The sequence below is a fragment of the Lycorma delicatula genome, chromosome 1 (genome assembly GCF_047948215.1).
Source record: "Lycorma delicatula isolate Av1 chromosome 1, ASM4794821v1, whole genome shotgun sequence".
NCBI classification, from domain to species: domain Eukaryota; kingdom Metazoa; phylum Arthropoda; class Insecta; order Hemiptera; family Fulgoridae; genus Lycorma; species Lycorma delicatula.
Window position 1 is genome coordinate 110,804,928 of NC_134455.1, and position 21,128 is coordinate 110,826,055.

A 21,128-nucleotide genomic window follows, 5' to 3' on the forward strand; every position below is an offset into this window, starting at 1 on the left:
TTAACACTGACAATTATAAAAACAGTTTTCTAATAATAAAATAAAATACTCAAGTATATCAGTGATTTTTACCAAAATGATTAAGTAAGCAGTAGACACTTTTTGAACAGTGGATGACTAAAGTGGAAATGTAAATATATATTATTCCTAATTATGTGATAAAGTGGTATGGTTTTGTACTTTAATTTTATTAAATAGCTTGAATGACCACTTCCAAAATATCTTATACTGGAAGATCTATCTACATTATCATCGCTGAATATCCATGATTGCAACAAGGTGAACAGAAGAAACAATTGTAGACATTGTTATAATGTGTTTTTGGAGAGTATCTGCATATAACTTTACTACAATAATTTATCAGTCAATTTTAAAAAAATACCCATTATTTTTTGCCCTCCTTTGTATATTAAAAGGTCCAAATTAGTGGAAATGGAAGGGTAAAATGTAAAGAATGACGGTTAATTAATTTAGTATGAAGGATGTAGTAATTACTTTGGTATTAATTATTAATTGAGACTGTCAGTCCAAAAAAATAAAAAATAAATACTGTAAATAAAATAACAGCGTAGTATTGCAATAATTACAATTTCACCAGTATAGTAAATTTGTTTTTTATTATGGTTTGTTTAATTCCATATGTTTTTTCTTCATCACCATAGTGACAAATTTTGTTTATGAAAACAAAATATGCATTTTACTGTTTTTGAAGAGTGGTCCTTGCAATCACGTTATTTGTATTTACTGTAAACTATTCTTTCTTTAAACATAAAATGAGTTTTAGGATGAAATTTATTTTTCCAGTTTATAAAATTACATTAAGTCATCGGTATGATATAAGCGTAAAACTAAGATTTATTTTATCTAGTTAAAAAATTAAATCAAGAATAAATCATGTCATAATATTTAAACATCCAACTGTTAGAAATTCAGCTTCTCTATAAACTTTGTATATATTATATATATTTTTTCTGCCTTTCTCTACATTGTATAATTTATCAGTAACATCAAAATATATATTGCAGTTGGTCCCATAAATTACAGTTAGTTATAAGATAGCAAATTTTTTTTTAAATTAACTGAGGGAAATATAGTGTGCTTTATATGAGAAAATCAACAATGCATCTACAAAAAAGATATATAAACACATTATTAAATAATATTACATTCTCAGGATTTTTTTTTGAAAATAAAAGTTTCAACTTTTCCCTACCTTTGTATATATTTATATGAGGTACTCTTCAGCAAAACACATTATGAAAATGTCTACAGTTGTCTCTTCAGTTCATTTGGTGATTCAGTGGTGATAATGTAGATCGGCTGATTTTAAGTCTGACATTAACACCAGACAAGAGAATTAGGAATTTTAATTATGTTTACTTTACCACTTCAGTCATCCACTATTCAAAAAGTGTCCACTACTCACTTAATCATTTTGGTAAAAATCACTAATGTACTTATGAAATTTATGATATTGGAAAACTGATTTTATAATTCGAGTCAGTAACACAAATTAATCTGAAATTATTAAGTTCAAGTTACTGGCTGCTGTAATGAACACCAATGGTTTGATTTTCAACATTGCCTTATATTTTTTTCATTATAAATAAAAAATCTTATTATATCTACTCATAAAAAAGAGAATTTGAAAAATTGATCATTCTCATCTCCCTTTTCCAGATTATCTTATTAATTTTTTATAGCATAATTAATAATTGAGTAAAGTCTAGTTAATATTGTTCTTAATGTCTAATCTTATTTCTATAAATGTATAGTGTTAAGAAGAAGTTAAAAACATTCTGTAAGATAATGAGAGTCTACAAGTGACGGCATGCACTGTGACCATCTTTTTGATGCTTGAATGATATTTTAAATAATCATTAAAAATTATTTAGGTGTAAGAAATAAGTCAGATTTTAAATAATGACTTATTTCATTATACCTAAATAATTTTTTAAATGACATATTTGTTTGTATTTTAATAAAAATGATATATTAAAAAAAGAAAGCTATATCATATTATGTAAAATATGTTTTGATTACATAATATAAATATAATTGTATTTTTCATTTGACATTTATTAAATAAATGTTTGCTGCAAAAGCTGATTGTACAGCTTAGTTGATATTATTTTTCTGTGTTAACTGTATGTTTTTATAAATGTATGTTGTAATGATGTGTACAGATAAAAGTGAATTATATTGTAAATATTTTTAATATTTTATAATTTGTTCTTTATTTTATGTAAACTTATAATTTGTCTTCCAATATCGAAGTTTAAAGAGAATAAACTACTCACATACTATTTATATTTCCAGGATCAGTAAAGAGTTCAGAGATTTACGTTTATCAGATTTAACTATATTAGCTACTCTTGGAGTTGGTGGATTTGGTCGTGTTGAACTCGTACAAATTGCACATGATCCATCTCAGTCCTTTGCTTTGAAACAGATGAAAAAGAGCCAGGTAAAATTTTATATCTTTGCCAGTTGTATTCTTTGCTTTAGTTTTTGAAGTTATATTTAAATCAAATATCTCTAAAAATTGTATATAATCTTTAAAGATAAGGAATTTCACATCGCATTCTATCTTGCCAATAACTTACTTTTGTTATAATTTTTTTCGTATATATTCAGTTTTTTCTTTAAAAATTAGTACTACTAAATAATAATAAGACTAATTATATGTAAATAAACATATATATATATATATATATATATATATATATATATATATATATATAATATATATGTATTTTAATGACTTCCTGTTATGCCAACATACTGTTTACAACTTTGGATTAAGTTTAGAAACTCTTTAATAACTCCTGTTTTGGTAATGCTTTGAACTGGTCAGTCACTGCAGCTTGAGTGTCTTCTGTCAACTGTTATTGAATTCCGTTCATAGTGTTTTTGAATTTTGTGAACAACTGTAATCTATAGATGGTCATGTCTAAAGAATAGAGGCATGTTCAGTGACTCTAATTCCTTTTTGAGTCAGAAATGTCTGATGTTTACAGTAGAATCCATGATTACATTGTCGTGCAATAACTAATTTTTGGATTCAAACATTTCATGTCATCCCAATGAGTTTATTTCCCCAGAATAATAATAATACCTCCCCATACAGCTTCATCATGACTGTAGTTCCTTGATGAATGAATACTTAATTGTTAATTTTTTTTGATATTAAAAAAATCTGATGTGGACAACACATGACTTCCTTGTATCCCAGTTAAATTAAATTTACACATTTTTTTTTTAAATTAAAAGTACATAAAATTTTATTTCATTGAAAATTTCTGATATTTTTCATATTTTTTTCTTTTTTCTTGTTATTATTGAATTATTATTCATCGTAAAAATTTGTTTACAATGAGAGTTCAATAATTTTATTAATAAATCAATATATTTAAATTTAAAAAAAAAGTTAAAAAAAAGGAGATGAAGTCTGATTTGGACTGATGTGCCTCCCCTAAGATTGAAATATTTCATTAATTAAAATTTTATTTGGCTATAACTCTGGAACCAATGAAAATAAGTATCACTTATGGTATATTGTTGAGAAGGTCTCAATGAGGGCTTATTACTGCAGTTAAGAAGAAAACGTCTAAAATCCAAATTTTTGGGGATTTTGGGCTTTTTTTTGGACACTTTTGGTACAGTTGATTGCAAACGAGATGGTACAGAACTAGATGTTACAATAGCCCAAATCCAAAATTTCAACATCCTATGGCTAATCATCTTTGAGTTATATGAGATACATATGTACATACGTACAAACGTACAAACAGACATCACACTGAAACTAGTAAAAATAGATTCAAGGATGATCAAAATGGATATTAACATTGAAATCTGGAAACAGAAATTTTTCACGATCACAATACTTCCTTTACTTCGTATAAGGAAGTAAAAAAATCAAATGTTTTTCACCCTAATTTTTCAAAGTTTTATCTTGAGTATAGGATGTTTGATCCATTATGATCTCTGTCTAGGGATGTTCTGAAACATCTAATAATCAAAATCTGTAACAATTTACCCAAAAATGTTGAGTCATTGTCAGTATATTTCATCAGTGCAACAACTGACCATCTTTCTCATTGCTTGAAACTCAATAAGTGTGGTACAACAGGGAAATAAATTTTTCTCTTAACCAGATTCTCATTCAGAATTTGGCACAATCTTTCAAATCATGTTAAATGATTTTTATTGTGTAACTCTCAATTGTGATTTGCTACAACAAGTTAGACTACTAAAATATAATGTTTGGCTGCACTATCTTAGCATATTGAATGTGTTTTGTGTCGTGCATTTCTGTGTTATAAATAGTTTTATTTGACTATGATACAAGAAGAGAGCTGTACCATTTTCCTCACTATTTTTGTTACCCTAAAATCTGCTTTGTTTAAAATAATTCTAACTTAAATCCTGGGTGAAATGTTAAACTATACTGATCGAAGGCAGATCATTTATGAGTTGATCATCCCTCTATACTCATGTTTCTCTTCGTTGGAAAAGTAATTTGTGTCACTGCTTTGTTTCTGTCTATGACATCATGCTAGTAATATTCAGCAGGACAACCGATGCTATTGGTGCTCAGTCGGATTGCAGGTCTGTCTATGGGACTGTCCAGATATTGCACAAAAAGCCAACCTAATATATGAATGTCTTACAGATAAATCCAAGAGCCAAAATTCTAAATAAAGTTTATGGCAATGTATATTTCTTGTATTTGTATAATATCTGTAGCTTAACTCATAGTTTTTATTATCATTATTATTGCTACTTAACATTCCACCACAAAGACTGACCTCCATGGCATAGTGATAGCATCTCTGCTTTTCATGTACAATGTTCTGGGTTTAGATTCCCGTCTTTTTTACACATTACAAAATTCATCTCTATTATAAATAGGGATATTATCAAAGTTATAAGGCTGCAGTTGATTGGAGAAAAAATAAATTATATATATATAAATATATAGATTAAATTACTTTATTTAATTTCTATGCTTTACTCATTATTTATTGCATAAGTAAAATAAAGAAAAATAAAGCAGTTTTATTACATTTTTTAATAAAACTGGTTAATATAATTTAATAATTCACATAAAGTTATTTCATGGGTATATTAAACAAGAAAACCACTATGTTTTTGTTACTAAAATTTTGTGACCAGTATGATTTACTTTCTTATAAAAATATTATGAATGTTTTTATTAAAATGGAGATAAACTTGTAGGTTTTCGGTATTCCACTTTTTCTAAAGTTCTTGAACTATACCAATTTTTATTAGTTAATATCTAGAATTTGTTTACCATAATTAACTCTATTTTTATTTATGCTTGGAGAATGTTTATTTTAAGGTATTTCTTTTAAAATTCTTTAGCCAAGACAGAAACCAAGCTCTGTCAACTGAAACTAGCTACTCAATCAAAATAGAACATTTCATTAGCACTATTTATCTTCATTAATTTATAAGAACTATTTACCAAAGATATAATTTGATCTATACTTTTCATTTTTCTACAAGATCTGTGAGTTGTTTCAGGTGTTGTGGAATTAATTGGCCAAAAAAATTCATAAATTTAAGAAAATCACAACTATATTTTTTAACTTCGGTTTTATAAGGCACTTCTGATATGTAAACTGGGACTTAAGATGTTGCAATCATATTTATACTGGAACTAGAAGCTGCCATAATATTTATATTGGGACTCTCTGTTATATGGTATGCATATAACAGAGAGTAACCTTATATGCATATAACATATCTTTTCCACTAACCTTTACCTGTTTGAAGAAGAATAATGTTTGTAAAATTAACTTAATTTTTATGTAAGAAACTTTTACAATTCAGTATCTGCACCTTGTGTAATGAGATGAGAGGTTCATCATGCTAATTACAAAGAGTGTTAGTATAGGAACTTCACTTTATAAAATTATTATCAGTTGTTTTTTAAATGATATAAGTTGTTCTATATAAAATAATAAATTCTTTTATATGACTGTTATTATTTTTTTTAGATTGTTGAAACTCGACAACAACAACACATTATGTCAGAGAAAGAAATTATGGGAGAAGCTAACTGTGATTTCATTGTTAAGTTATATAAAACTTTCAAAGATCGAAAATACTTATATATGTTAATGGAATTATGTCTTGGCGGAGAACTTTGGACCATACTCAGGTAAACAAACATCCATTTTATATTCAGATTTACTTTTCTTCATTTATACCTATAAGTTTTGTGCTTTGTTCAGTTGACCAAAATGTAGTTCATATAATATATCCATGCAGAGGAATCATAGCTTTGTTATTATTAATAAAACCAAAACGGATAGATTGTTGTTTTATACTACTTTTCCAATTTTTTAATGACTGTAACCCATATAAACACTTGAGGTTCAGAATGTATTTATTAGTTTCTTTTTTTTTAGCATAATAATAATAATAATAATAATAATGTTTGTTGTAAAGCCATCACTATGATGAACAGACAGAAGGTACCATGTTGAGGGCTGAATCAGGTCTACGTAAAGCTTCTACTAGCATTCTAATATAATAATTTATTCAGGTTAATGAACAAGTCACAGAAAACTACTTTATTTTTATATTTTCCTTGTATGCCTAGTTGTTCTTGAGAGCCTTTTAAGTGATGTCATAAATTAAGTTGTTTGTGTCTATTGTAATAGTACTACTTCCTATATTGAAAGTGTTTGTGAGTTGCATCTTGTATTTAAGAGCTACAGCTAAACATCTACAATTGTATATAAAAATAAATAATAAATTATTACTGATTTTATAGAAATTTGACTATAAGTGTAAAAACTGGAAGCTGTTTAAAAATAACCTTGGCAGGGAGTGATTCGGATTGAAAAAGCAAACAGAAGTAATATTAATCTCCTGCTGTATTTTTCCTAGAATGCAGTGTAATCTCTTTTTATATTTATGAATGAACAAGTAGACATCTTTCAGTTACAACATAAAAGACTTGTACTCTCTATCCATCTAATTTTTTTTCACAGCGGTTTTTTGTACTTATTAAGACATGGAAACTGGCTTACCAGATCACAGAACCTCTAACTGAAGGAAAGTTGTACAATTATTGCCGTACATTTTAACTGCTTAACTAATGAATTGTTTGGAATTGCGGATACATAAATAAGTGAACAAAATATTTATAGGTTAGACTATAATTTATTTAAATTGAAAAAAGAACATGTTATTTTAATATTATAGAGTCTGCACACCTTATAAATTCTTACTAGTAAAGATTTTACACATTGTTTAAAACTTTAGATAGGTTAACTTTTAGGATCCTAATAAAGATGAGACATGCCAGCCTCTGTGGTACGAATGGTAGCGTCTCGGCCTTCATCCAGAGGTCCTTGGTTCAAATTCTGGTCAAGCATGGCATTTTCACATGGTACAAAAATTGTCATTCATCTCATCCTTTGATGTAATACCTAACGGTGGTCCCAGAGGTTGAAAAAAATAAAAATAATAATAATAAAGAGAGACATGTTACTGATTTGATGAATTGTTCAAGATTAAGAAATAAAAAACAGTACATTCATTAATAATCAGATAAAGAATAATAAGAAATTATCGGTTCATAGAACTCTTTATAAAACAAAGAGGAAGTCATTACTTGATTTCACATCTGAACAAAGGTACTCAAGAAATTGTGTTTTTTAGTTTTGGATGATGCATTCCATTAGTAAACACGTAAGTCTTATTGGATTGTTGCCATAACCTATTTTATGGAATTTTTGAAATAATTAGATATTTTAACTGATTCCAGAACTTAGTAAATTTAACAAATTGATTTGAGACAAGAGTATATAATGCATTTTCAACATAAAAATACATATATTTATTCATTGCTTTACAGTAGCTGTCCCACCCTTTTTTATGAGAGTAATTTTTTAATGCTTTTGAGCTGCAAGAGGCACATGTTACTTTCTGTGAGAATAATGATATTAAATATCGCTAATCATAAGAGTGAAGCTGTTACTTGTAGGACTGAATATTACCTCAATTTGGAATGTGATATATAGCAACATATTTGTATTAGTCAATCACTACACTCTTCAAGTTTCTGGCACAGTACTGCCACTGTTTTATAGCAAATTTTTTTTCATAGGTGACAGATAAATGCTTAGTGAATTTCTAGTTTACAATTATACATTGTTGGCCTTTTTTTTTACAAAGATTCTTGTTAAGAAAAAACTTCATACTAAATATCTCTTATATATTTTTCATGATATATGAGATTAGTTTTTTTTCTAGCCTATTATTACTATTTTGTTAATGAATTGTATGTTACTTTATATGTATTTTATTCTGTTGTCATTTTAACTTTTTTTCAGGGATAAGGGTCATTTTGATGATGCTACCACAAGATTCTATACTGCTTGTGTTGTTGAAGCCTTTGATTACTTACACTCACGGAATATTATATACAGGGACTTAAAACCAGAAAATTTGCTTCTTGACGTCAACGGTTATGTTAAACTTGTAGATTTTGGATTTGCCAAAAAATTAATGGTGTGATATAAGTTTTATATTACTTATTTATATTTAAGTAACCACAATTGAATACTTCTTATGATTTAAAATTAAATAACTAAGTGTGTCTTTCATGAGCAGTTATATGCAAATTGTTATCAAAGTATCTTACGTAAAATACATTAACTGGTAAACCTATTTAGTTTATTCTGTTTTACCATTTTGTATATTTAATGTATTTATTTAGTTTACATTTAATGTATTTAGTTTTAGTTTACATTTAAGTAAATGTTTCCTCTTACTCTAATCTAAAAATTATTTGTGTCCTACATTCTTAACAGATACGGATTCAAGTAAAACTTTTTTGTGTTTGATTTAGAATATTCATAGTATGAGGGAAAATTTTGATTTATTGTTTCTTGAATTGAATAGATTAGATAATTTACAGATTTGTATCATACTTACCGAGATGTGGATATATAGTGATAAGTCATTATCTCTGATAATATTACTGTTATGCTAACTGTAATGATAATTTTAGAGTTGGGGGTGTTGTGGTTTATCTAAAATGAGGAATCTGTGCAGTCTCATAAAATTACACTGATTTCCGCAAATGGCATAAAAATTAACTTGAAGTCAATAATTGTAAATTCTGCCTCATCGCTTTCTACAGATTCCATAATCTACCAGCCAATGTGTTTATTAATGAACTCAATGAATATCTCTCTTCTATAAAAGGTAGGATTCTCATATATACAGGTGATATAAACATTGACTTATTGAAAACTAATGTTTTGATGGATGATTATAAATTCACCTTGCCTAGCTTCAATTTGGAATCACTTATTAATGAACCCATCTGTGTCAGTCAATTCAGTGTTTTGTGCACTGGTAATTTGTATACTTGTTATGATAAATTAACAGGAAAGATCCACTATTGAACATTATAATATAACAGACCATTCAGTGATAATGCTACATGTACCACTTTCCTCTACTTTCATAAATAAAGTACTGTATTATAACCAGATTGATAATGTTGTCCTTAAAGATGTCTTATCTGAAACAAGCTGGGATTGTGTATGCCTATAAAGACATTGATGTAACTTACAATACTTTCTTGAATACTTTTAAAAATTCTGTTTAACAGCAACCAAAAGAATAGTGTTAAAAGCAAGGCACATCAGACGGGAACCAAAGCCTTGATTCAACAGCAATTTGCTAAAGTGTTCATGAAAAAACTCATGGTAGAAAAATGTTTTAAAACTATATAATGAAACACTGTAATAATTATATAAATTATCGCAACAAGCTACAAGAAATATCATGTTCCAAAGGTAATTATTGCGAAGAAACATTTAGCATGTAAAAGGAAATTGTAAGGAATAATGAAGCTTAACTGATAATCTTATTGGTAAAAACAAAATTGAAAAGAAATAAATTTATTGCAAACGGAAAATGGGGACGTTATAACCAAAAACCTAGAAATAGCCAATAAATGTAATGAAATTTAATGGTATAAGTATATTTAATGAATCTCAAAGTAGCAGTAAAAATGTAGATAATAATCAATCCATCTGTTATAATTTATTATTTCAGCAACCCAATAATTATTCTTCTTTTCTGCTCTTTTTCGCAACTTCACTTTATGAAATACAATATATAATTAGATCTCTATAGTCAAAAAATGCCCTGAGTACTGATAGGTTTAAAGAATTGATAAAAATTGTAGCCAAGCATATTTCAGAAGTTTTAGTATTTATTTATAATCTTAGCATGACCACCGGTGTTTACCCTCAGCAACTGAAAAAACTATTGTTGTCTCAATTTACAAATGTGGAAGCAAAGACTTCCTACAACTGCAAGCCTATTACTCTTTAATCTGTTTTTGCCAAGATTCTTGATAAATTGATTAGGATTAGGTTATCAAGTTACTTAATTAAAATTAATTTTCTCAGTAAAAATCAGTTTGAATTCAGGAATGGGCTAAAGACAATAGATGCTATGTTATTAATTGTTAATTAATTAATTCTATTCAGTTTTTTTTTATAATTGTAAGGGCTGGTAACTCCCACACAGGCAAACCTCAGGAGCACCTAATTTCTTGGTTTTTTCTTTTTGTTTCTTCTATTTACACATTTGCAAGAATTTTCTTTCCCTTTTAGTGAGTTCGGTTCAGTTTAGTTAATTGTGTATGAAGAAAAACTTTACTCAGTGACTACTGTTGAACAATCTTGCATGTAATTAAATAAGTTTTATCTTCAAATGTGTACTCAGTTTAAGTAAAATAATTGTATTACAGTATTATTTGCTACAGATTCATAATAGATGTATAGTATACACAATCAATCTGTTTTACTTTAACTAAATAAGCTGGAAAAGATTGTATTCAATTACTTTTGTTATATATGTACATGTTGTTTCTTTTAATCTGTTAAATGTGTATTCAGTTTTTATGAGAAATAATTTATTACTAATTAATTGTTATTATTTATTGTGAGGACTATATTGAATGTAATGACAATAGAGTAGTTTCTTTTCTGGAGGTTGTCTATGGGACTCCTTGTGTTAGTTAATTTTTTGAAATCATTTATATGCGAGTCGTAAAGTTTAAAAATGAATAAGAAAAATGATATTTTTGCCAACTGTGAATTTATACTCATATGTATCATCCTCTGAAGTAATACCTGAACGGTAATTCCTGGAGGCTAAACAGGAAAAAGAAAAAGGATAGAAATTTTTCACATATGAAACAAAGTCAATGTTTCAGTTCATTTTGTTCATTTAGTTCAGCTTTCATTGACAGACTAATCTTCACAGTGGAAGTCCCATCTCACCGCAATGATCCAATTTGAAGGTTGGCAGTGCCACCAAAATATCTTAATTTTAATGTCAAAATAAATGTCTTAAATTATTTTAATCGTTTTAAATAGATTAAAGAAATAAAAAAACATATTTAGTAAAACTAATTAAATAGTTTATTAACAAAAACAATAATCAGAATAAACAAGAAATCTTGTGTTGAGGTCTTTAAAAAACAACTTTATTTTGATTTACCATTACTAAATACCCATGATTTTTCTCTGCTACACATATAGTTATTTTAAAGCAATGGTGTAAAACATTATAAATTAGTAGAATGCTCTCTATGAACTGACCACAAAACTTTACAGGATCAAGGTGTCTGTCTGTGATCTAGAACTGAACAAGATGTTTGCCAATCTTTTTCGGTATTTATTTTAGACTGATTGTTTTGTTTAAAAAATTATTAGCGAAGTCTAAAATCCAAGAATTTAGTTTTCAGTAAAAGTTAAGGACTTTTTTTTTGTTTAATCACTTGAAATTTTTTGTAAATGTGATAACATATTATCTAAGCAGGATGTTCAAATTTAATTGTGAAGTTGATGTACATTGCTAAAACAATGTACAACATTTGCTAAAACATTTAGCAAATGTACATTGCTAAAATGAATAGTTCATATAAATAGTACTTTTCATTTAGAAAATAAATTTTCTTACTGAACAAAGGGTTTATTTCAGTAAAAATAAATAATTTTAGTAATTAATGATTATTGTGTTTTGATAGCTTGGTACTTACGTATTAGCCTGTCGACCATAGCCGTTATAATCCTGTAACTTTGAAAATACTTCAAACTTATGGGATTATTAACATATTTTACACATTAAAAATATAAGCATTATTGCTTATAATTATAGATATAAATCAACCAAAATTTAACCTACGTTCGCTTGCTTGTTAACCTAAATTAATTAACAGTAATGTTTTGATTATTTAAATTATAAATAATTACAATAATTACTGAATTTATTATTTAAATACTTAAAACATTACTGTGTTAATAGTCAAGGTTAGTGAGCATAGTTTGGTGAAATTATATTTATAAAATAAATAAATATAAATGGTTATAAAAATGGTAATATAATGGTTATATCAGGTGATATTAAGAGTAACCCAAAAGTTTGTAACTTATTGGTTGACTGGCTAATACATAATTATCGATAGTTTTTATTATTCTGTGACATTGTGTCACTAAATTGATGGTTATATTAACAATTTTATTATATATGTTTTAGCATGGAAGAAAAACCTGGACATTCTGTGGTACTCCAGAATATGTTGCACCTGAGGTAATTTTAAATCGTGGCCATGACATTAGTGCAGATTATTGGTCTCTTGGTGTTTTAATGTTTGAACTGTTGACAGGTGTGTATTTGTTTACTACTTGATATTATATTTACTCTAAAACCCTGTTTAACTAGATCCTCTTCATCCATATTGAATAATTATGGTATTTTTTTATCTTCCTTTTTGATCTGCTGATTTTTATTGGACAGAAAACATTTTCAATGGATATTTTTAATATCCATATATATAATGGCTTAACAGTAAAATCCCATTAATTCAGATCTTTTTTGTTGAATTTCTATATAATCTGTACATTTGATTTTAAAAATATATTTTTTTTTCAGAAAAAATCTCTAAAGATATTTCAAAAATTTCTACAAAAAAAAAAAATTCTGGTTGAAAGCAATTTGTAAGGAAAACGTTTTTCCTTATATCTCCTTCTTCTTCTTCCAGTCTGGACTAGCTGCCACCATCCTGCCCATCCACATATTTTCCTTGAAAATTTTAACAACATTACAGCCTCTTTAAATTAAACCCACCGGGTTGGTCTAGTGGTTAACGCGTCTTCCCAAATCAGCTGATTTGGAAGTCGAGAGTTACAGCGTTCAAGTCCTAGTAAAGCCAGTTATTTTTACACGGATTTGAATACTAGATCGTGGATACCGGTGTTCTTTTGGTGGTTGGGTTTCAATTAACCACACATCTCAGGAATGGTCGAACTGAGAATGTACAAGACTACACTTCATTTACACTCATACATATCATCCTCTGAAGAATTATCTAAACGGTAGTTACCGGAGGCTAAACAGGAAAAAGAAAGAAAAAGAAAAGAAAGCCTCTTTAAATTATGTTTTTCACTATTTTATCCTTCCACTTCTTCCTAGGTCTACTTTTGGATGCTTTTTTTGGTATCGCTTAAGTTAAAAATGTTTTTGCTCTTCTTCTTTCTTCCATTCTGTTTAAATGGGCAAACCACTTTAATCTATTCTCTTCTATTTTTCTGAAGTCTTTCAACCATAAACATTTCTCTAATGACATCTGTCTTCTATTCATTTTTGTTTCCCCCGCTGTACTTTTTAGGAATTTAATTTCACAAGCCTGTACCTTAAAACTTTGAAAAGTTTCTTACATAAACTTTCTTATGTATTAACACTAAAAAAATTGTAATTAATTGAACTTCTTATTAATAGTTCTCAGTTCTCAGATTTTTTTCTTTATTCCTGTAGTTTATCGTGTTGACTTTTTATTTACAGTTCTTTAACGATAAATTAAGTATATATGTATTTTTTTAACTTTTAAAATTCATTTTTTCGTGCATCTTTCATCATATGTCAATTATATCTTGCATAAGTATTTTGTATTGTTCTGATTACTTTTTTTTTAACATGAACTGTTATGTACTGTGTACATTATGCTTCACTGAATAAACTTTGTGTTATGTGAAATTTAAATTGGAGTTACGTTAGGTGATTATATAATTTAAGTTAGCACATAATTATTAAAATTTTACACAGTTGATTAATGTACAATTTTTTATTTTTTCTTGACTACAGTTTATATCAGGAATTTATTGATATTTTAAAAGCAAATTACATTAATGCAGTATGACATTTTTTATGTTTAATTTTTTTTTACAGGAACACCTCCTTTCACTGGTGCTGATCCAATGAAAACTTACAATATTATACTTAAAGGGATAGATGCCATTGAATTTCCACGAAATATTACTAGAAATGCTACAGTACTGATCAAGAAACTTTGCAGGTATGCCGATTTTATTATTTGTAGCCTTTTCAATTAGACAGAATAACTAGTTGTAAGATATTAGCTCAATAATTTTATTAGTTGTAATATTAGCTCAATAATTTTCATTATAGATATTAATTTAATTTTTTACTATTTTGATGAAGTACAAAATGGTGTAAAGGAAAGGAAAGAAATTCAGTTATTTAAAGGATGTAAAAGTAACTAAGCTATGAATTTAAGAACCAAGCGTTTTCCAGAATCAAATGTAGATTCAGGAATTGAAATAATAATGTGTAAAAAAATATCAATTTGGATTGTAGTGCTTTTTGATGCTTTGAGGTAGTGAAGGATGAACATTAGGAAATCCTGAAAGCAAGTAATAGAGGATTTAAATAATTATTAAAGAGGTGTTGAAAATTATTTGAGTTGGTGTTTGAAATGAGAAGTTTGTAAGAAAGAGAATAAAGAACCACAGGTAATTTTAGTTGAAGGGGCATATTTTAAGGCATACAGATCATTGAAATTCATAATGGAAGAAAGTATAGGATTTAAAAACTACAGGAAATACAATGATTAGAATAACTAAACAAATAACTCAAGGTTTCAAAGAATATGTATTTAAAAGTTTAAAGGTTAGTGGTAGTAATGGAGAAGTTCATCAAACCAGTAAAAATCATATATTATATATTTTTACTTCCTTGTATGAAGTAAAGGAAGTATGTGATCGCAGAAAATTTCAGATTTCAACGGAAATATCTATTTTAACCATCCCTGAATCCATTTTGACTAGTTTCAGCATGGCGTCTGTAAGTACGTATATATCTCACATAGCTCAAGAATGATTAGCGATAGGATGTTGAAATTTTTTATTTAGGATTGTTGTAACATCTAGTTGTGTACCTCCCTTTTTGATTGCAATTAACTAATTCTTGCCCCAAAAATGTTGTGACCATGGTTATGCAACATGTTGAAGTAAGGGTTGTAATGTTTTCTTGACCATCTTGAAAAAGAATGGTCCAATAATGCCAGAATGACAAAAGTGCACACCGCACTGTGATCTTAAGACTATGCACCAGTTTCTGATACTGAAATTTCTTGACAAGAATTGCTGAAATGCTGATCAGCCAAATCAGCATTTTTTAATTCATGAACAGTCTGAATTTTATAGTGAGGAAAACTTGAGTCCTTATGTAAGATTTGACAAATCGATAGTTCACTGATATTCAGTGCTAGTGCATGTTTAATCACAGAACATTTTAGACTGTGTTTATGGCAGATTGAACTCTACCAATGTTTTCTGGTGTTCTAAGACCTTTTGCTCCTTCTTTATATTTTAAATTTAATGTGCACCCATTTTCCTCAAACGTTTTAATCCATTAACTGCATGAAGAGATGGACCCATCCATGAAACGGAATGTTGAATCAGTTATGATTCAATCTTGGTGTAGTTGTTGCAGAGTCATCATATTTATAAAGCAATTTATACAGAAAACATAATGTGCACCTAATCACTGTTCCATGATTACTAAATGACTAACAATGTATTTATTATCAACTTCAGTGACTCAACCAAATATCAAATGAATGACTAAGCTTTTAAATTTTTCAGCTTCACTGACGTGCTCTGTATATGAAATAGCAATGAGGGAAAGCTGTAAGATTACTGCTGTTGAATATGAGTATTGGCTCCACCATGTTATTTTAGAAAAAACAGATTACAGAATGTTTAAAAATATGTATATCCGTGTTTGTTATTCAGTCGATTAGTCAACTTATTTCACTTTAGCACAAACAAATTTTAGTCTCTGCATACTCCTCAGTTTCCACGAAGGCAGTTATAATGATTGCAGGATTTCCCCCATTCAAGCAATTAGCACTGATGAGGGAGGGTGTCTCCAGAGGAGAGAACTGGGAGGCTATGAGAAACAGAATGCTCGAGCAATGGCAGGAAAGATAGGACCAATCATCAACTGGAAGGTGGATGCAGAGACTAATCCCACAAATAAGACGATGGGTCAACTGGAAACTCTGAGAGTTAAACTTCTGGTTGACTCAATTCTTAACTGGGCATGGCATTTTCCGGGTATGTCTAAATGCCAGGAGAAAAGTAGACAACCCCTTGTGTTGATATATTTGACTGGGGAAGGTAGGATGAAGAATGACAATAATGTGAGAGAGTGACTGGTACCATTACAGTGACCACTGTCATCAATTGTGGTTCCAGAAAGTGAAGTAGTTTGTCACTAATATACTGGACCATAAAAAAGGAAAATAAACAAGAACAAAACAAAAGTAATGAAATGTAGTAGAAATAACAAAGATGGACCACTGAATGTGAAAATAGGAGGAGAAAAGATTATGGAGGTAGAAGAATTTTGTTATTTGGGAAGTAGAATTACTAAAGATGGACGAAGCAGGAGTGATATAAAATGCCGAATAGCACAAGCGAAATGAGCCTTCAGTCAGAAATATAATTTGTTTACATCAAAAATTAATTTAAATATCAGGAAAAGATTTTTGAAAGTATATGTTTGGATTGTCGCTTTATATGGAAGTGAAACTTGGACAATCGGAGTATCTGAGAAAAAAAGATTAGAAGCTTTTGAAATGTGGTGCTACAGGAGAATGTTAAAAATCAGATGGGTGGATAAAGTGACAAATGAAGAGGTGTTGCGGAAAATAGATGAAGAAAGAAGCATTTGGAAAAATATAGTTAAAAGAGGAGACAGACTTATAGGCCACATACTAAGGCATCCTGGAATAGTCGCTTTAATATTGGAAGGACAGGTAGAAGGAAAAAATAGTGTAGGCAGGCCACGTTTGGAATATGTAAAACAAATTGTTAGGAATGTAGGATGTAGAGGGTATACTGAAATGAAACGACTAGCGCTAGATAGGGAATCTTGGAGAGCTGCATCAAGGCAGTCAAATGACTGAAGACAAAAAAAAAAAAATACTGGACCACAAGAACAGGGACAATGAAGCACGTAGGGTCTAGGTACAGCTTCCTGCTGAGTGGCCATTTATCTGTGCCTGCACAGGTGAGTGGTTATGATGAGGCAAAGAGACTCCCATACAAGTTATTTTGGGTCAAAAGGGAAAACAAAAAGACCAAGACCTGATGGGATCACTCTTCGGGGTGGTACTCATTAGAGGCAAAGAAAGGCATAAAGACCAAGACCTGGCTATCAGCCAGAGTTTGGGAATGACCCTGCTGGGACTGGACTCGGAACTGGTAGTTAGAGGCAGGCAAAAATAAAAAAAGATCCACTGGCAGGTTGACCTGCCATGCGAAACATACTGCCGAGGTGGGAAGGCTCGTTATTCAGTCGATTAGTCAACTTATTTCACTTTAGCACAAACAGAGTTGAAAGGACGCTCTCTGTGTTATACTTCACTGTTGATCCAAAACAGAGTAGTAGGGGGGAAAACACGGAAACAGATTAAAATATAAGAATTGGAATTTGTTGATTCACAACTGTGTTATGTGAGTGATGATTTGTACAGTTGTTTTTTGTAGATAAAGAAAATGGGGATCTCCAAATAAAAATGAACATAATTCATGAACAAGAAATATAATCAGTTTGAGTAAAGTTAATCAATGTGTTCACCATTAGCCTATTTTTCCAGTATGAGGTAATGATAAACCAGCTAGCAGTCTGAACAGAACAATTTATTTAAGTTTGTATAATAGAACTATTATACCGGCTTTACTGTACATCAATCTCACTTGAATAAAATTTTAGAGGTAGATCAAGATGAAATCAAACTGAATTTTTTTGAGGTTAAAATTTTTTATATTTTAGTAGTAGTAGTATCTCAATTATACAAAAAGCTAAGCTAAACAATTATTGAAATAGATTAGAGAACAAGAAAATGCTTAAAAATAATTTTTGAAAAGTATTTATAATCTAAAACTAAGATGGCCATTTCATTTTGAAAGAATAATTTTTCTTCAGTGTATACTGAAAATCATTGTTTTACATTCTAAATAGCTATCTTACCACTAACCTAGTATTTTTACTTATGTAATTTAGATTTTAAACAGAATTTTCTGTACATGGTTTATAAAGGATTGTTTTTTTTTGCAGTTTATGTCATTCACATCAAAATCCAGACTGAAAATTATAAAAAGATTAAAAAGTACCTTTTAGTTGATGAATATATGTGTTACCGTACTTGCTAATATTTTATTTGTTTTGGACAATACTTTTACCTTCATCATTTTGATTAAAATATTATAAATGTAGTTTTTTTTATTTATTCAGCTGTTCAATCTGTATTATTTTTTCAGAGACAATCCAGCAGAGCGACTTGGGTATCAAAAAGGTGGAATAAGTGAAATTCAAAAACACAAGTAAGTTTTTTTTTTAATGGTTTTTCATTATTTGTGTTACTACGTTTTTGTAAATTACTTACTATTTTTTGTATTACTTTTTTTGTAAAGCAAAAAATACTTTACTTTTTAAAATATTAGTAGATGATTAGAATGTTTGCCTATTATTTTATACATCAATACTATGGTTATGCAGTTGCTTATTTAAAGGTAAACTGCTCTAACTACTGTCTAATTTCATTGTCAATGTTTACTGATTTAGTAAGCTCAATTTTCAAAATTGTAATTTTATCCTGTTCTTTACATAATATACTTTCCACATGTAGTTTAGAATATTGATAAAAATGCAGTTGATAATCATTTTACCCAGGACCTTTTTCTTCCCTTTTTTTTGTTGGTATCTAATAATATGTTTTTGAAAAGAAAGTATTATATTTAAAATATAGTTTAATTCAATTTTTTAAATTTTACAGTTACTACCAGATATTTTGAACTGAGGAAAAAATATAGCAAGATGAAAACTTACCATGTAAACCAATTATTATATTTTTTACTGAAAACTATGGTTACTGAATATAAAAAAATCACTTGCTATCATATAAATATGACGCAATGTCATTTGAAAAGGTCATGTTTTATCTTTCATCCTCAACAATTATTGAATCATATTTACTCTAAATATTGAAGTATGGATAAAATGCCATTAATCAAAGCAGCTGCTTCTTATAGGCAATGAGATTATAACAATGTTGAGTGTTGTTGCAACTACATTCTAATGGCACTTTTTGGTGTGGCTAGTGGCCATAGCAGTCAGTTTAAAATAAAAGTTTTTTTAAAACTCAAATAAAGTGTGTTGCTTTTTTTGGAAATTTATTAAATTAAAAGGTTTTACATTATTTAAAAATTGTTAAAGAAAATATATTTTAAATGAATTAGTAGTAAATTTGTTAATTTCTTTTGATTAATATAACTAAAAATAATATTGTAGTAATAATGTAATGTAGTAATAATTATTTAATTTGCTTACCAGCAGTCAAATCAGAGATTAAATTGTTTTCAAACACAGTCTTTGTGTAAATTTATACTATCAGTATTATTACTGGTTTAGGGAGAATGTCTAAAGTTGCTTTTCTTTATTTAATTTTTAATTTTACCTTAACATTTTACTTCCTTTTTCTCAATATTCTGATAAGTTGTGATAAAAAACAGGGCTCACATACGAGGTCTGTTCAAAAAATACGTAGGCTAACATCATAAAATAAAATGTTATTTTTAGAAGTTACTTGTCTGGGTCCCCTTCAAAGTACTATCCTCCCTGATGCACACACTTATCCCAATGGTGTTTCTACTTTTGAAAACAGTCTTGGAACGCTTCTTTTGTGATGTTGTTCAGTTCCTTTGTCACATTTGCCTCAGTCTCGGGAATCATATCAAATCTTCTTCCTTTCAAAGGTCTTTTGAATTTGTGGAACAAGAAGAAGTCACAGGGAGGAGATCAGGTGAGTAGGGTGGGTGAGGAAGAACAGTGATCAAGTGCTTGGCTAAAAACTCACGAGTTCTGAGGGCTGATTGGGCTGGAGCGTTGTCGTGATGAAAAAACCAGTCACCACTCTTCCACATTTCTGGCCTTTTCCGCTGAATAGCATCCCGCAGATGTTTGAGAACTTCAATGAACTTCTCTGATGATCAGACGTCGATTTGCCTGTACCAGGGTGTTGATTTTATCTATGTGTGAGTCGTCCGTTGACGTGGAAGGACGTCCAGGACGCTCATCGTCTTCAATTGACTGACGACGATCTTTAAAATGTCTATGCCACTTAAAACATGTCACATGCTTCATAGCAATGTTGCCGTAAGCCGTCTTGAGCATGTCAAAAGTTTCACTCGCAGATTTTCCAAGTAACACAAAATTTCACAGCAACTCCGCTCGTTCAAGTCACTCATTCTAAAATCCACCAAACCAAAAAAAACACTTCACAAACATCTGCATAGCTAAGCAACCAGTAATGATATTTGCAATCAAAAAACTGTGTTGTAATCAGCTGATCTGTACGAACATGGTAACGCCAAGCGGATTTGAATGGAACCAACTGGACCTGTGCAATTCAGTCTATGTATTTTTTGAACAGACCTCATACAGCTGCTGCAATGAATCTTGGACTATGACTGCTAGTGTGGTGCCTGTTATCCAAACCGAAAACATTCAGTTTAGTTTTCATGCATAGAAGCAAATTTCTATGTAAATACAACCTATTATTTTATGTTACTGTGTGATATTATTGATTATGTTTAAATATTTTCTAATTCCATTATTTATACTTTATAAATGATTAAGAATTTTGCCATAAAAAAAGTTATTGTATATTTTAAAATGTTATAAAA

The 21,128-nt window shown here is 29.1% G+C and overlaps 1 protein-coding gene and 1 long non-coding RNA gene across 3 annotated transcripts in view; one reads left to right on the plus strand and one right to left on the minus strand.

The window, feature by feature from the left end:
• The window catches only part of for (cGMP-dependent protein kinase for), a 617,480-nt gene that overhangs the window by 591,423 nt on the left and 4,929 nt on the right, over positions 1-21,128 (plus strand). For both annotated transcript variants that reach the window (XM_075359091.1, XM_075359082.1), the window contains 6 exons: positions 2,320-2,467; positions 6,030-6,193; positions 8,379-8,556; positions 12,613-12,742; positions 14,302-14,428; positions 18,705-18,767. In XM_075359091.1, the coding sequence (XP_075215206.1) occupies positions 2,320-2,467; positions 6,030-6,193; positions 8,379-8,556; positions 12,613-12,742; positions 14,302-14,428; positions 18,705-18,767 (810 nt within the window). The remainder of the gene's footprint in view (positions 1-2,319; positions 2,468-6,029; positions 6,194-8,378; positions 8,557-12,612; positions 12,743-14,301; positions 14,429-18,704; positions 18,768-21,128) is intronic.
• The window catches only part of LOC142321111 (uncharacterized), a 66,880-nt gene continuing 53,007 nt past the window's right edge, over positions 7,256-21,128 (minus strand). Inside the window, exon 4 of the long non-coding RNA XR_012755586.1 lies at positions 7,256-7,472. This is a non-coding gene — a long non-coding RNA (uncharacterized LOC142321111). The remainder of the gene's footprint in view (positions 7,473-21,128) is intronic.